The sequence below is a fragment of the Colobus angolensis genome, unplaced genomic scaffold (genome assembly GCF_000951035.1).
Source record: "Colobus angolensis palliatus isolate OR3802 unplaced genomic scaffold, Cang.pa_1.0 Scaffold6, whole genome shotgun sequence".
NCBI lineage: Eukaryota > Metazoa > Chordata > Mammalia > Primates > Cercopithecidae > Colobus > Colobus angolensis.
Genome location: NW_012119598.1, coordinates 25322017 through 25340218, shown reverse-complemented (window position 1 = coordinate 25340218; position 18202 = coordinate 25322017). Strand labels below are relative to the sequence as shown.

At 38.0% G+C, this 18202-nt stretch overlaps 1 protein-coding gene across 3 annotated transcripts in view; it reads left to right on the top strand.

The window, feature by feature from the left end:
* Window positions 1-17601, top strand: part of DCDC2 (doublecortin domain containing 2) — a 213745-nt gene extending 196144 nt beyond the window's left edge. For 2 of the 3 annotated variants that reach the window (XM_011962775.1, XM_011962773.1), the window contains 2 exons: window positions 12544-12846; window positions 16294-16846. In XM_011962775.1, coding sequence (XP_011818165.1) covers window positions 12544-12846; window positions 16294-16398 — 408 coding nt within the window. In that variant the 3' untranslated portion in view covers window positions 16399-16846. Of the gene's footprint in view, window positions 1-12543; window positions 12847-16293 lie in introns of all 3 variants that reach the window. The other variant, XM_011962776.1, reaches the window with a different exon arrangement.
* The last annotated feature ends 601 nt before the right edge of the window (window positions 17602-18202 follow it).

The following is an 18202-nucleotide window of genomic DNA, read 5'->3' as shown; positions in this document are numbered from 1 at the left end:
CCACTGCACTCCAGCCTGGGTGACAGAGCCAGACTCCGTCTCAAAAAAACAAAAACAAAACAAAACGAAAAACCTCACATTTGTTCAATCTGCTGTGTTTAACCAGAAACCACTTTCATAATGATCCATTAGAGCTGTTTTCCTAGAATCCACAATAGGGTAGCCTGTGAGCAGATTTTCTATGAGGGAATATTCTTTGGTTGTTACAGGGCTGAGAACATCTACATCTCTTTAGTAGGCCATGTGTTCTTCAGACTTCCACAGGCTGCAGCACCCCTATGTCTATCATCTGTCTTCAGTTATAAATTTATGTTTTTTGACCTGCCCCTGGGATCATTTGAGCTTGTGACTATTGGTCTACACACACATAATATAATGCCATTTTAAAGAATCTGCAGATTAGGGGCTGTAACCAGAAATAGGTTTAAAAACCAAATATGCCTGTTGCCCTAGTTTTATTCTCCATGTTCTGACTTGGTCTCATCATTGACTCTACCTGCAACTAACGGAGAATGAGCAGCTACCTGCAGCTCCTCTTGTGAAAGGCAAGCAAGATGAAGAACTTTTTGTCTTGCTTTTCCATATATGATAAAATATACAGAAAGATAAAAGAGGCTGTTTTCTGTGACAGGTCCCCCAAATCGACTTCAATGAAATGCATTTACTAAACAGAATTATAAAATATTTAGAACCAGAAGGGAACTGACCTAAGCTTCATATGTTGCCATTGAAGAAACGAAACCCCACAGTGGAGAAAGCCATTTTCCCTCAGAGACATGATCCGTTGGTAGTAGAATTAGCACAGGGGTCCTGTCTTCCAGTTTGGTCCCCTCCCTGTACATCTTAAAGAAGAGAAGTGAGAAGATTAGGGGCTTCTAATTAACCCATAAATGGCAACATATTCTGAGGGCCACCCAACCTTCACTGCTGTCTCTGAACTAAAAGGGATTATGTGTAAATGGTATATTTATCATTCTTTACTTTCAAGTCATATACTCTTACTGAATCATATTCATATTCGGCGTTAACAAGCGTTGCGCACCGCTGGAAGGGTTAGAAGGAGAATGATCAGAGTTCTTTATGTATGCATCGCCAATAAGGCTTTTTGTGGCATAATGTTTGTAGGTGGGTATTTAAATGATAGAAATGGTGTTAAACATTAAAATGTAGCCCTCAGGGATTTCTGATATCAATGAAAGAAAATCAACATTTACTTCTAACTTGAGAAAATTTAATGGGGAATATTTTTATAATGATGATTAAATATTTTCATGCCATCTAAGTATGTTTTCAGTTTATCATATATTCTCATATGGGTGTCACAGGAACTGGTGGGGCTTAAAGGGACCCAGGTGAGACAGCTTCCAGGTGACTGACCACAGCTTCACTCTTCTGTACTTACAGGGTCATGTGTCTGAATATAACCATCCCTTTTGTAGGTCTTTGTGGCTTCAAATCACATCTAAACCTTTTTTGTTTTTTTTTTTTCTGTAAAAGTAAGCCTCTGAAAGCTGAAAGCAAGAAGTGGTACTTTGCTATCATAAAAAATTGAAACTGATTATTTCAAAACACCTCATTCAACTTGGATAGGAGATGATTTTAGTTTCCATGGGAACAGAAATAATAAAAACAAGTATGATAACTTCTGTATTTTCAACATCTATGTCTGAATTCTGCCATAAAATCCACAGAAATATCTTCTACCCCAAAACCTATAACAAATCCACACACTTTCCCAAATTTGAAACGTCGTAAATGTTACATGGAAAAATGAACATCTAAGGTAGTCTTTTTCATTTTTATTGATCTCCAATTTCTAGGTCTAGATAATTTCAGGGAGGAAGAACTAATGGGTGGGAATGAGGAGGAGGGTTGGGTGGTGAGATAGGATATCTTGACTAAAAAATTCTAACTTGTGCTGTTATTTATGATAGCGTAGGCCTTAAACATTAAAATAATATTCCTCAGGAATTCTGATGTAAATATAAGAAATATCACATTTACTGCTAAAGTGGGCTGGACATCAGCTGTGGTCTCTCTTTAGATGCCTTTCCCCGTTTCTAATTTTTGTTCCTGCTGTTACTGTCAGAGGTGTGATATGAGTTGAAAGTGTAAGTCATCCAGGCAGCCCCATCTGCCTGTGGAAATACCTTCCAAGTAATTGATGCTTTCAATATTTTGCGGCTTATTTCCATATAATTTTCATATTCCATCTTCTTTCCCCTTACCACTCAGGAATCCTGAGTTAACCTTAGTAACGGCCTGCATATTCTCTAGAAAACCTGAATACTTAACGATTTCCCCCGAGCCTTCCCCGCTAGGATGTAGCCAGCGATAATAACTACCAGACCTTTTCTGTCTTCCCATACAAATCAACCATTTTCTCAGAATGTCAGTAACAAAATAAATAGCAAGATACACATGGAGGCAAACTCAGGCAAAATGCACTCAAAATGCCAACGCTGGTGTCATGTTGTACAGCTTTTCTAATAAGAAATATGAAGAGCAATTTCTTATAATAAATGTTTTTTTAAAAGGTAGAAGTCCTGACTTTCTTATAAAAACCTAAGGGTACATATTGTCTGTAATTGTACATATATTTTTAATATGTGTAACATGCCCATTAATCTAGTTGCATTCTGAATGCGTGCCAGAGAGGCTGTGAGGCTGGAATCAGCTAGGTTTAAATGACTTCTGCGATCATTGTTTATACTATTATGTTCATCAGTTTAATGAGGATTTAAGATAGAGTATGAATACCCTTTTTTGACTCCAGTGAAATAGAAGAATTGTGCTTTATAAAGAGTATAGCATTACACAATTACTCATAGGCATGACCTAGTCCTGAAATTTCAAGATGTATGTACCCCTTAGAGAAACAATTTCTATCTGAAAACAGGTTCTCTTAAAAATTTTAATCACAAAATTGACTGAAAATTGACATAAATGTCAGGGGGATGAAGACTTTGAGCATTAAATATAAAAATATAAAATATTAAAAAAATTTTCTGATGTATTGCTTTTGCGATGATGGGTTTCTTTTTATAACATTGACTCTTAATAAAGAGTGGCATGGTGATGTAATTAGAATAAATCTTGTAGAACTGTCTTTATGGCCAGAAATCCTTCTGTCAACAGTCTGTCCTTCCATTGTCTTCCAACTTTCAGTAAATTGACTGGTAATTTTTAAGGTAAAAACGCCACCTTCATTTAATGAGGCATGATTTTGGGGCTGTTAACCCAAAATGATTTTTTAAGTGGTATATTCATGAGCATATTGTGTTATATGTGATTTACAGCCCTACTAGGCACAGTGTCATCTGGGGACCAGCATTGTCAGCATCACCAGAGCTGAGAGAGATGCAGAGGCTCTGAACTTGTGACTCACACTTTGCATTGACAAGATCTCCAGGTGACAGTGAGGCACTGGTCTAGGAGCCACTAGGCTAGAAGTAACTCTTGAACATACATTGAATTGAACATAAATATGTCTTTGCTCTGTACTTTATCTTAGGAAAATAGTTATTACAATCCAGTGGTTAAATAATTCAAATCCTTCTGTCACTACTTGGGGAATTTTGGACAAGTTTACCTAATTCTCTATGCTTCAGTTTCTTTATCTGCAAATTAGGATCATAATTGTGTTTTTCTTAAATAATTGTCGTGAGGTTAGAGTAAATATGATAATGCATATGACGTGCTTAGGCCATAGTACCAGATACTTGGCGAGCTCTGGATAAATGTGAACCTTGTCATCAGTGCCTTCCTGAAGGCATATATGAGGCTGACTTTTATCTGTGGCAGGCATATTTCTGTCTTATTCAAGATGAATATCCAGAGTTAGTGGTGATAGGAACAAAGATGAATAACAAAAAGCCCTTACTTCAAGAAACTTCCAGAAGACCTCCATAGTGCCAGGGATGATATTTCCCCATTATTCTATAATCATTCCAAATATTTTGGGGGTATCTACTTAATAGCAATTTATGTTCACTATTTTTATAATGCACATAGAGAATAACTGCACACCATGGTTAGAATGTAATAGAGGTATCTTAGCAAGTTTTAGGAGGGCACAGGTGAGGAGTGACGGCCACCTGAGGGAGCAGGAAGGCTCTCTGGAGAAGGTGGCTCTACCCATGGCTAAGGAAGGGCATCCTGGATGAAGGTGTAAGGAACAGCATGAGTAATAGGATGGCACAGCCAGTGGCCCAGGGCTCTTTTCAGTTTCCTGCACAGCGGACTCTCCCCACTCGAAACTTCTATCTGGTAAGGTCTGGGTTTGGCCTTCTTTCCCTGCCACATCTAGCCAGCCCTCTTTCCATTGTTGAGGAACCCAACTTCCCTATTTTTTAAAGGAAATAGGGGAGGGATGGAAGAGTGAGGGTGTTGGGAAGGGAGGTGAAAGAATATGAATATGGGCATGTGTGGGGCTGGGGAGGGAAAGTATTAGTATATTAGTTTACTAGGGCTGCCATAACAAAACACTGCAGACTAGAGGGCTTAAACAGCAGACATTTATTTTCTCACAGCTCTGGAGACCCAAAGTCTGAGATCAAGGTGTTGGCAGAGTTGGTTTGTTCTCAGGCCTCTCTTCTTGGCTTGGGGCCCACCCTCATGACCTAGTTTTAACTTAAATCGCCTCCAAATGCAGTTACTTTATGAGGTACTGGGGTTAAGACTTCAACATAAGAATTGGGAGGGAGGGCACAATTCAGCCCCAAAAAGTGAGAAGATGGGGTTTGTCTCTGATTTGATGCTGCTTAACAGATGGAAAGGATAATATTCAGGGAGCAGAGTCAGCTTTTCAAGTTTGAGTCTGTAAGAAACATGATCAGTGATGAGCAGAGTGGGGAGAAAAGCAGAGACATGGCTCCCAGGTCAGCCCAGCAGCCCCTCTGCCTCATTATCCATTGGTTATAGAGTAGAGGTTGGCCTTAGCCAGGCGCCTTGTTACCATGGTTACCAGTTTTTCAGCTACTGAGGACCACTGTTCTTCAATAAGAAGTTGTGTCTGTGTGCGCACGCATGTGCACGCAGGTATGTGTGTTTATGATGATGATGAAAGATAGTTTCATCTACTGTCCATGTAACCCTTGGCAACTTGCTTTACGTCTCTGGTTCAATTTCCCATTCTATACAGTGGAAATAATAATCACATCTGCCAACAGGTTGGGAAAATGAGAAACTGCATGTGAAATGTGAAAGTGCTCTAAGAAGCACAATATGCTACCAAAAATGTTTGGCGTTATTTATTACATCCGTAACTGGCTACTGCCAACGTGTCATTCCAATGGAAGATAGAGTCATTTGTGGCTTAAGTGCACATACTAATTTATGGAAATTATCCTTGTTTAATATCTTTTGTTTGTACATTCATATTCCTTTTGCAAGTATTAATAGATAGCAGTTTGGAAACAACAAAAAGCTATTGGATGGTCAATTTGTTGTGAAAAATGGATGCCAAGGAACTTGGAAGCAAAGAATAAACTGAGAGTGAGAATGATTAGTCCATGTGAATCAGACCCAACAGTCTTAATGGACTAAAAGTTCCCAGGGTTGGTGATAGCTCTGAGTTTGTGTGAGGGGTACCAGATTCCTCTTCAGTAGTTTTGCTACAGCACAATGAGAGAGGAGTAAAGGGGATGGAGGAAGGGTGCAACTTATTCCTCCTTTGCCTCTTGTATTTCTTTTTTATCCTAAAGAATAGTTATGTAGAGGGAGTGCCCTTTTCCTTCTTTGCAGACTCTCACCATAGTATAGATTTTATCTGTGTGTGTACGTGTGTATGTGTGTGTGTGTGTGTGTACGGATGGGTGTAAAACCCAGTGTTCCTTCTGGGGATGATTTGATTGATGTATACACTGGAAACATCTTTAATAATTTAATGTCTGCTTCAAAGGAGATTACACCAAAAAGCACATTGCTTTTCATTTATTCATTACAGATCTGTCATAGCAGCATTTTTTTTTTTTTGCCCTGAATTGTAGTGTCATTGTAATAATAAATTTTGTTCCAGACTCAGGATATTTTAAAGGTTTCTAAGCCTTTTAACTAATGTTACCATCTTATTTAAATTGATCAAATTGGTATTTCAGCACCATAATCTTGCATTTCTTAAAGTTGAGCTAACCAGATGTGGCTTCATTTGATGACTACTAAAATAGCTGTGCTGGGAAAGTCTAATAGGAATAATGGGATGAAAGCGTAATACTGCTTGTTAGTACTGGTGGTAATAATGACTACGAGACAGGGCCTGAATTTAGGGCCAGTTGTCTTCTTCCCTAAAAAGAAATTAGGGTATATACCAGCCCTTTGCATTAAAAGGAGAAAAAATGTATATGTGTTTGGGAATTCTGGATAAAGAAAGAGGTAAGGCTAAGAAATATAAAACTAAAAAATAATATGTTATTATTTTGCAATTTTTAGGTATAAATTCAGATGTCATGAGAGGAAAATAGACATTTTCTTACTTAGATGTGACTGCCTTAACATACTTCACCAAGCACTGGTAATATGTTCTCAGAGAGGCGAGGACCATATCCAGAATACTAAGCAATTACAGTAAATTAGGAGTTTTTTGTTATTATTTTATTAAGAAACGCTACACAACTTCTCTTTAAAACTAAAAACAAAGTTCTGAATAATAGGGCAAGTTTAGGCACAGTAAGATCAAAACGATTTCTAGGAGAGTGATTTATCATTACCCATTTTTCAGAGGTAATTTAAAAAGAAATCTGTTCCTGTTGGCCGTTAGTACTGTAGTATTTCGGGAGTTTTGTTATGTACTGCTTCAGGTACTCTGCTAGACAATTCTAACAATGTTTCCTTCCTAGATCACACCAAAAGTCAGTGATAGAAATGTCCAAAATATTTTGTTTTCAGGTCAATAATTCCTTTTTTTTTTTTGAGACAGAGTCTCACTCTGTGGCCCGGGCTGGAGTGCAGTGGTGCAGTCTCAGCTCACTGCAACCTGCACCTCCTGGGTTCAAGCAATTCTGCCTCAGCCTCCCAAGTAGCTGGGATTACAGGCATGCACCACCAAGCCCAGCTAATTTTTCGTATTTTAGTATAGACGGGGTTTCATCATGTTGCCCCCAGAGTGGTCTTGAACTCCTGAGCTCAGGCAATCGTCCTGCCTTAGCCTCCAAAGTGCTAGGATTACAAGCATGAGCCACCGTGCCCAGCCTCAGGTCAGTAATTCTTTAAACAGTAAAAGTAACATTGCCTACTGCAGATCTCATATTTTCTGGCCATTGAAAGTACACGTGAGTGTCCTTACAGCAGCAACTTGTTTGGTTATTAATTTGTGGAAAGATACTAGGACTTTGGGACAAGACTGCCTTTGGTTTACACCTACCTGGTCACCTGCCCTGTGATGTGGGAAGTGTGATGCGATTTCTCCTTTTCTCTGTTTGTTTAACAGGTATAAGAAACATAACTCATAGGGCTATTGTGAGAGTTGCATGAAATCCTGCGTGTGATGTTTGGCACAGAGCGGTGCTCAGCCTTTCCGCTTCCATTTGCCCCTCCTTTCTCACCTGTCACTACTTGCAAACACTGTTGACACAGTGTTGTAGAAGTCTCTATGGCCAAATAACCCACCGGGAAGCACTCCTTTCCTGACACATGCCCTTAACTGCTTCTCGCCTCATGCCACATTGTAATGTGATTTGTTTACACATCTTTCCTGCCCACTGTACTCTTCGCTCTTTGATCTCAGAGACAGTGGTATTTATCTCTGAATGCTGGGAATGCTCAGTACTGCTTAACGCAGTTGGGTGCCCTTGGCCCAGTCACTGAAGTCATGAGGCCTGAGAGTCCATTATGTGTCTCTCAGAGTCCTACAATGACCATGTATGTCATCCTGCAGAGTCCACTGAAGGAAACTTGTCTCTGGGCCAAAGGGCCACAGGGCTTTTCCTGGCTTCTTCTGACTTGTTCATGGGGAGCTATCCACTGTGTTTTCTCTGAGCTGGTTTATTATACTTTCTTCCCCCTTGGAAGTCCCCTCTCTGTCTTAGTGTCTTGGTAAAGGAAAACTCTAGACTTCCTGGTGTGGGCTCCTTTCCTGAACTCCCTAGAAGTCCTTGCTCTTTAGTAATGCAGAATGTAATCTTTGGCTCAGTACATTTCCTCTGCTCCATTTTATTTCTTTTCCTTTCTTTTCTTTTCTTTTTTTTTTTGAGATGGAGTCTCGCTCTGTCACCCAGGCTGGAGTGCAGTGGTGTGATCTTGGCTCACTGCAAGCTCCGCCTCCCGGGTTCACGCCATTCTCCTGCCTCAGCCTCCCGAGTAGCTGGGACTACAGGCGCCCGCCACCACGCCCGACTAATTTTTTGTATTTTTAGTAGAGACGGGATTTCACCATGTTGGCCAGGATGGTCTCGATCTCCTGACCTTGTGATCCTCCCGCCTTGGCCTCCCAAAGTGCTGGGATTACAGGCGTGAGCCACCATGCCCAGCTCCATTTTATTTATTTTTGTGGTAATGTACTCATAATGCAATATTTACCATCTTAACCAGTTTTAAGTGTACATACAGTTCAGTGGTATGAAACACATTCATAATGTTGTGTAACCACCACCACCAACCAGCTCCAAGCCTCTTTTTGTCTTGCAAAACTGAAACTCCATACCTAGTAAACAAGAACTCCCCATTTCTCCCTCCCTCAACCTGGCAACCACCGTTCTACTCTCTGTCTCTGTGATTCTGACTGTTCAATGTCCCTCATGCAGGTAGACTCATACAGTATTTGTCTTTGTGTGTGACTGGCTTATTTCACTTAGCATAATATCTCTATTTCACCCACTTTGTATCTGAATTTTCCTTCTTTGTAAGGCTGAATAATACTCCCTTGTATGGATATACTACATTTTGATTATCCACTCATCTTTTGATGAACCCTTGGGTTACTTCCACATTTTAAGCTATTGTGAATAATTCTCCTATAAACTTGGGTGTACAAATATCTCTTCAAGTCCCTGCTTTCAGTTCTTTTGGGTATTTACCTAGATGTGGAGCTGCTAGATCACACGGTAATTCTATTTTGAACTTTCTGAGGAACCACCATACTGTTTTTCAGGTGGCTGTAGCATTTTGCAGCCCCACCAAAAATGCCCAGGAGTTCCAGTTTCTCCACATCCTTGTCAACACTTGTTTTCTTTCTTTTGTTTGTTTGTTTTTTTTTTTTCATCATAATGGGTGTTAGGTAGTATCTTATTGCAGTTTTAATTTGTATTTCTCTAATTATTAGTAATGTTGAGGATCTTTTCATGTGATTATTGGCCATTCATATATCTTCTTTGCAGAAATGTCTATTCAAGTACTTTGCACATTTTTGAATGAGACTTTTTGTTGTTGAGTTTTAGGTGTTCTCTATATATTCTGGTATCAAGCCCTAATCAGATACATGATTTGCAAATATTTCTTCCCCTTCTGTGGGTTGCCTTTTTACTCTATCGGTATTGTCTTTTGATGTACAAAATTTTAAATTTTTATGAAGTCCTATTTATGTATTTTTTCTTTTGTTGCCTGTGTCTTTAGTGTGTTGTCTAAGAAATCACCACCAAATCCAAGGCCATAAAGCTTTTGCCCTATGTTTTCCTCTAAGAATTTTATAGTTTTTGGTTTTACATTTAGGTCTTTCATTCATTTGGAGTTATATTTTGTATATATATTAAGTAAGGATGCAACTTCATTCTTTTGCACGTAGGTATCCAGTTTTCCCAGCACAATTTGTTGAAAGACTGTCCTTTCTCTACTGTGTGTAAGCTTTGAAATAAAGAAGTGGGAATTCTCCAACTTTGTCCTTTTTCAAAATTGTTTTGGCCATTCAGGGTCCCTTGAGATTCCATATGAATTATAGGATGGGTTTTTCCATTTCTGCAAAAAATGACATTGTGATTTTGACAGGGATGCATTGAATCTGTGGATCACTTTGGATAATATTGACCTCTTAACAATATTAAGTATTCTAATACATTAACATGGGACATGTTTCCAGTTATTTATGTCTTTAAAATTTTCTTTTGGCAATGTTTTCTATTTTTCATTGCAAAAGTCTTTCATCTCATTGGCTAATTCCTAAGTATTTTATTCCTTTTGATGCTATTGTAAATGAAATTGTTTCTGTAATCTCCTTCTAGATTGTTCATTGTTAGTGTATAGAAATGCAAGTCATTTTCATGTGTGATGTATCCTCCTCCATTCTGTTTTTATAATCACAATGCCTGTCTTTCCCTTGCCAAGCTCTCCTCTCCTTGTCACTTCAAGTGTGTGTTGTTTTACTGCCTTGCTTAGCTTGTTCCCTTTGGGGAGAGGGTGAGATGGGTCTGGTGGGGAGATTGGAAATGTTATTCTCTTTGTTAGAGACTGGAGACTTTTCTCACTTTCAGTCATTTAGGTCACATACATTAAACACCAGAAACTTCTTACCAAGCATTGTGAGTTATCTTTTGCCTTTTAGCACCAGCTGACTGATCCATCCCCCTCTGGACCTGAGTTTCTGTCCAGCATTCTGCCTTTGTGAGGGACCCACCCTGACTACCTGTTCAGGGACAGCTAGGACTCTCCACTATTTGACCTTAAGCATCCGAATAAAATTTGAACAGCCTAGGCTCATGGTGTCTTTTAATCTGCATAATGACAAACACTGTTTTTTTTTTTTTTTTTTCCAATATCTAGGAACAACTAGGTTTTTCCTTCACTTAAAAAATACACATTTGGTATCATATAATTAAATCTGAGACTTTATTTTTGACAAAAGATAAGAATTATTACTAGTTCCAACTCTTCTTCAAAATAATGTGTGGAATTTTATTCTGAACTTTTAGTCTACTCCCCTTCATTTCCTTCCTTACTTCCAAAATGGAAAGCATTATGTTAACTTTTGTAATGATACAAAAGTTTGGTAAATTGTTTGGTCAGTTAGAAGAGATGGGCTTCTAGAGTTGGAAAGGGGCTAATTGGGTTCCAAACTCTCATTTTACAGGGAAGGAGAATTAAGTGACCTGTCCAACGTCAGATAGCTAGAAAGAGGCAATAATGAGATCTTAACGTCAAGTAAATCTTTCTACCGTACTATTAAAAAAAAAAAAAATCCTGTTATTTTATTGATAGCATTGAAGAAATATAGTGGCTCCAGGAAAGAATGTATTGTAACAAATGGGAAGGGATTTCCATGTTTTTTAGGATCTGTGATGTGCCAGAAACTATGACACTTTATATGAACTTTTCTCGTTTAATCTCTGTGGAAGTTTTGTTACATTCCCATTTTACAAATAGGGAATCTGAAACTCACTAAAGTTAGGTAGCAGCCATGAAGAGCCTGGCCAGGACTTGAACCTGGGTTTTTCTCCAAAGTCTTGGCTCTGAAAGTTGGCCTCCTGTTCCCTACTGCTTTTTTTTTTTTTTTTTTGAGACGTAGTGTCACTCTTACCAGGCTGGAGTGCAGTAGAGCGATCTCCACTCACTGCAAGCTCCACCTCCCAGGTTCAAGGGATTCTCCTGCCTCAGTCTCCCAAGTAGCTGGGACTACAGGTGCCCGCCACCACGCCCAGCTAATTTTTTGTATTTTTATTAGAGACGGGGTTTCACTGTGTTAGCCAGGATGGTCTCGATTTCCTGACCTGATCCACCTGCCTCGGCCTCTCAAAGTGCTGGCATCACAGGCGTGAGCCATTGCACCCGGCCTCCTGTTTCCTCTTGAAGCAGATTTATGTGTATCAAAATAACAGTAGAACAGTAAAATGCTTGATTAAGGTTTATAAAATACCCACCACCATGCCCGGATAATTTGTTGCCTTTTTAGTAGAGACAGGGTTTCACCGTGTTAGCCAGGATGGTCTCGATTTCCTGACCTCGTGATCAGCCCACCTTGGCCTTCCAAAGTGCTAGGATTACAGGTGTGAGCCACTGCACCCGGCCCCCGGCCCCCAGCATTTATTATTCTTATAGAGAGGATGTATAGTTTCTTGACCTTGGATCTTCAGGAAAATCAATTATTGTATTTAGAGATAAGCTGTAAATTTCCTTAGGCATTATGGGGAAAACTATCTACATTCCACATCAGAAAACATGAATTCACAGCCTAGTGCCATTGCCCTCATCCTTAGCCCTGAAGATGATAATCTCTCCTCCTTTGGGCCAGGCACCTCACTAGACACTGGCCAAGGACCTTGCGGTTTGGCTTGCTATCTTCCATGGGGGTTACAAGCACTGGTTTTGGAGTCACAGGCTTAGTTCAAACTCTGGCTCTTTCTATGGGATCTTGGGCTCTCCCTGTTTAGTTTTTCTCATCTGCAAAATGGGAATGATCCCAATCTCAAAGGATTGTTGTGAGGATTAAATGAGGGAATACTTGTAACATGTGGCATGTGGTAGGTACTCAGTAAACGTAAGCGCTTTCTATACTGTAAAGTACTATGCAAATGTAAGAATGTTTTACTTGACTGTAATATAAGTATTACATTACTATGATGTTCAGTGGAAATTTTCTGTTATGCTTCTTACTTTTATCCATTATTCCTTTTGATCCATCAGAGGCCAGCAGAAATAGTAGATGAAGAAGAAGATGGAGAGAAGGCAAAAACGGATGCAGAACAGAAAGAAGACTTTTCAGGAATGAATGATGACCTTGAAGAGGAAGGAGGTAGGGAGGCTACAGATGCCCCTGAGCAAGTCAAGGAGATTCTGGACCACAGTGAGGAGCAGGCAGGCCCTGCTCGTATAAATGGAGGCACCGATGAGGAAAACGGTGAGGTGCTGGACCAGGTTAATAATGAGCTTCAACTGGCCCTAGACGAGGAAAGAAAGTCTCAAGGAGCTGGCAGTGGAAAAGATGAGGTATTTCTATTGCTTTTGCTTACTTATGTGAATGCATGAATACATGTGTGTGTACATGTGTGCATTTGGAGAATTAACCAAGTGTTTAGGACTTGTATTGAAACCACTTATAGTTGAGTAGGAAAGATTCAATACCATTTAATCACTTTATTTACTAGTTATTTCAACCATTTAACAACTGTTGCCATTGACCTATCTGGCAGTCCGTATGTCTGCCCTTCCGCCATTCATACATTTAGCCATTCATCTGTCCATCTATCCACCAAAATGTTCAGAGCCTTCTAAGAACATACGTAATCATAGAATGACATATAAAAAAGTAAAAATAAGACCAGAGAAGGTAGAAAGTAGAAAAGAATATCAAGACCAGTGAGACCTAGACATGAAATAAAGAATGCTGTCTCTATTATGAGTGACTTCTTTGATCTCCAGAAGTACTGAAGTCTACTTTGCTTATTCTACTTTAAATAGATTAATTAAGCGTTCAACACATCAGACACTTGGTAGTATACAGTTCTATTTATTATACAGAGAGGATAAAGAAATATGTGGTGAAAATAAAGGAACAGAAAAAGAAATATGTGGTAAAACCTCTCTCTTCCTAGCCTGTGCTTCCATGCCTGACCCTGGAGCTGGATACTCATCAGTCCCGGCATTCTTCCATGGGACAGTATGACCCCGTTGCTGCCAGGCTCAAGTTGAGTCTCATAGCATAAGAGGCAGGATGTTCTCCATAACATTCTCACCATCTGCTTATCCCATCCCTTCCTGTCTATCCATCAGATCAAGGTCCACCTCCCTCAAGGCTGTAGCTGCTGAAGTGGGCCTTGGTCTACTCATTCCTAATACCCACTATGATGAATGAGGTCTACTTGATTATTTATGCATCTGATTTATCTTGCTTAGGGAGAGCAAGTTTAGCAGTGACAAAATGCAAAATGTTTTGGAGGCCAGGTTTCAATAACAGTACAAAGTTATCTGTAATCTACTATATGGCATATTCAAAATGTTCTTAACATCTAAATGAAAATGCTCAGTATGTCTCTCATTTTTATCTTTTCTCTAGGTGAGGTAATCACAGTCCTATTCTATAAGAAATTCCCCATATGTAGTTATACATAGTCCTCAGTGTCATTTATATGGCAACTGTAATAGTAGGTTTCATACAACTCTTTGTTGTAGTAGCTTTTGATGAAAGCTTACAAAATGAAATCAAAGTGTAATTCTATGTGGGACTAGATAGTAAGATCCAAGCATGATTTTTTTCCAGTGATCCAGCTTAATTCAACATATGACATAAATAGATTTTACAGAAATGAATGGATTGCTGTCCTTCCGTATTCCATAAATATAACCTTAAAAAATGATCCTGTAATTTGCAATGACATGGATAAACCTGGAGGATATTATGTTAAGTGAAATTAGTCAACCAAAGAAAGACAAATACCATATGGTCTCACTTATATGTGTAATCTAAAAAAAGTTAAACTCATAGAAGTCAAAGATAGAATGGTGGTTACCAGGGACTGAGTATGGGGTTGGAGAGATGTAGGCCCAATGATACAAAATTTCTGTTAGAAATGAGGAGTAAGTTCAAGAGATCTATTGTACAACAAGGTATCTAAAGTTAATAACAATGTATTGTATACTTGAAAATCACTAAGAGAGTAGATTGGAAGTGTTCTTACCACAAAAGATGATAAGTACAAGAGATAAAGTGTATGTTAATTAACTCCATTAAGCCATTCCACAATGGATACATATTTCAAAACATTTCCTACATTATAAACATGCAATTTTTATTTGCCAATTATGATAAATGAATAATTTTTAAAGGGGAAAAATAGGCTTTTGATAGGAATTGGGCATCTGTCAAGATCAAGGTTGCATAATTTGGCAATGGCCTGTGGTATGTAATAAGGGTCAATCTAAATTCTTGGGAATTCAAATAAGGAAGTGCATAGTTTGTAATTTTTTTGAGACAAGGTCTCACCCTGTTACCCAGGCTGGAGTTCAATGGCATGATTACAGTTCACTGCAGCTTTGACCTCCCGGGCTCAAGTGATCCTCCCACTTCATCCTCCTGTGATAGCTGGTACCACAGGTGCCACCATGCCAGGTTATTTTTGTTTTTTTTTTTTTAAATATGGAGGAAGTCTCCCTCCGTATGTTGCACAGGCTGGGTTTGAACTCCTGGGCTCAAGGGATCCTCTTGCCTTGACCTCTCAAAGTGATGAGATTACAGGCATGCACCACCACGCCTAGTCTAATTAGGGATTAGTAACAGAGCAGTGACTCACAAAGAGATTTAATCTTATTTGACTCATCTCTTTCTTATAACAGTGATATATTTTATCTTGTTCTCCCTAACATATTAGTATAGGTATATTTTAAGCATACCAAAATATATGAAAAACCAAATTTATGTGAGTTATAAGTTAAAAATTAATAATTAACTTTTACAGAAGGACTATCTACTAATAAAATGACTAGAAATTCTGTTCACCGTGTAACATTTTGTTCCATGTAACAATTCTTGTACAAAGCGAGGTATGATTGTAGGAAAACAGCAGGAAATACAGAGAATTTACAAGAAACAATTGACATTTATTGAGATTGAACTTGTACTATATTCAAGATACCATTTGAGACATTTCACAAAGGAACAATGTGACATCAGACACAGCACCAGTAATGCATATATATTATTTCTTTTTCAAAAAATCAATCATGGCCTGTGTGGTTTGGGGAACCTGGAACTACTCTTTTCCCCAGACTGGGTGCCCTTATTGGGGCTGTGGAGCCTCTAAGATTTCACAGAGCAGAATTTGCAATCCAACTAGTTCTAATCTTGCCTACTTAGCTTTCAGTGTAGTCGAGGAAAGAACAGTTGTACATGAGACAGTATTATTATGAACAGGAGAAACCCAAGGGGCAGGAGCAATAGTTGCTGTTGGAGAAATGCTGCCTCCACATTTTGATTTTCTGTCTTGTTCTTATCTACTTGATACTTGATGGTACTTGGTACCATATTCACAATGAATTTGTGAATTCTAGGAGGAAACTAAAATTAGGAGAATGCCTCTGAATTCTTTCTTGCTTTATCTCTGAAAATGCTAAACTGAAAAGCATAAATATATTAAAGAAAAGCTCAAAGAGAAATAAAGAAAAAATGAGAAAAATAAAGCCTGCAGCATACAAAATGAGTCAGTGCCTTTAAAGCACTAGTAGATTATGGACCCCAAAAGGACTTTTGTGCAACTGTTGAGAAAACAGTATGTCCACTGGGTAATGATAGACAAAAAAACAAAAGGGAACCCAAGGAACTCTTTTCAGTTAAATAGTTACATAATTAAATAGACTCTTGAGTAATTTTTTCTTTATAAATGTCATTACCTTTGTGAACCAAACACCTAAATACCTTTGTTGTGATCTATTTTCTTCTAGGCTGATTTAGACCCTCAAAGACCACCAAGGCCAGAAGTAAAAATTACTAGTCCAGAAGAAAATGAAAACAACAAACAAAACAAGGACTATGCTGCCGTGGCATAGAAGATTTTTAAAAGGAGCGTATATGGATCACAAGAAAAATGAAGGGTTATAAAACCTGAAAGATAAGCACATAGTCATTTCTGAATATAATGTGACACTATGGTCGAATACTACCTACTGAATTTTAACATTAGAAGCATAGTGGAAAGACCAGATAACTTTAAATGGCTACTAAAGGATAATTACTTATTTTATTGCATGTGTTTTAAAAAGTCATATAGAAATATTAAATAAGAGGGACAGAGTAGAATTTGCACTGTAAGACAATTTGCCACTTGTATTTGTAAAGGATGAAAAATAGGATCACTCTTATTGTACGCTTTATTATAAATTTAGAAGGCAGTTTATTCTAAAGAATTTTTGTCTAGGAAGGCATAGAATTTTAAAGAACTGGTAATAGGAAAGCATGTACTATTTTCTTAAAGCAATAAACTCTTGAATGAACAAATTGCGATTTACTTTCAGACATAATTTGGAGACGGCAACAGATCAAAATGTGTCCATGATTTGTTAACATGCCTTTCTTCCTCCTTAGCCAAAATCCACCTTAAATGAACTACAAAGACAGTGCAAGGTGTTCATTTTGGTGGGAGGAAACATTGGTTCAGAGTGTTAGTGACTAGTATTGCCATGCTCTTCCTTCAGTGCTTTCAGGCTTGCATGCTTGTGGCTGCAATGGTGCACACTCAGGAAGGAATTGTAAAGCAGCACCCAGTTATATTATAAAGCCTGGATGTATGGTTTGCAGATAATGGAAATCCTATGGATTTTCACTGATCCAGTCTATCTTTACCAATAGTATCTCTCACTTCTCTCTCATGTTATTAAATTAGAGAACCTGATATTGGCTATTCCAAAGATTAAATTATTTTCAAATAGTTTTTAACAAAAGTGTATTAGGAAGAAAAAAGTAGACTATATGAAGAGTTTGTGACTACTCAATTTAACTTGTTTTTTGTCTTATTTCTATTAGAACTGTTTTACTATATTTTTGCCCTAGAGATATCAGCAAATATTTACTTTTCCTAGCATGATACATTTAGAATTTCAAGCAAATTTCTTTATAATTACAAAGCATCTGATAGAAATCGTTGAGAAAAACTTTAGAAGTTACTATAATGAAACCAATTCCTGAATCACAACTTTGTGGACTGATTAAACTGATTTATAGTTGCCTTGTGAGGTATACATGGGGAAAACATAAAAACAATTTCATTCTTTTTTGAATTCTTAAGAGATGTTCTTCCATAAATATAGAAATAATATATTTTTCTTAAAGGATATATTTTTAATGATGTGGAAGTTGTAAGCTTGAAATTTTAACTTCCAGTGCTTTTCTAAAATTCATAATTATAAGTTTGAAAGATTTTTTTCTCTTCCAGGTTTCATTTGGAATAAAAAGTTGGCAGTTATATAAAGTACTTTATAATACTATAGAAAATAGATATGTTTTTTCTTAACACGATTTTAGTATTTTCCACAGATCAGAAGTGTAAACAGAGATGATAATGTAACAGTATTTGGAAGAGATAATGATACAAGGATATACTGATCTGGGAGCATGAATTATAAACAGGGTACTATGTTACTGGTATAAAATCTAAATTGTGCTTTCTACTAGCCTTTTTCAAATGGGATGATATAAAGTTCTGTGGGCTATAAAGTAACAATCTTGGGTTGCTAGGCAAATAGACCAATTGGTCATTGTTATTATTATTATTTGAGATGAAGTCTGGCTCTTGTCATCCAGGTTGAGTGCAGTGGCACGATCTCAGCTTACTGCAACCTCTGCCTGCCCAGTTCA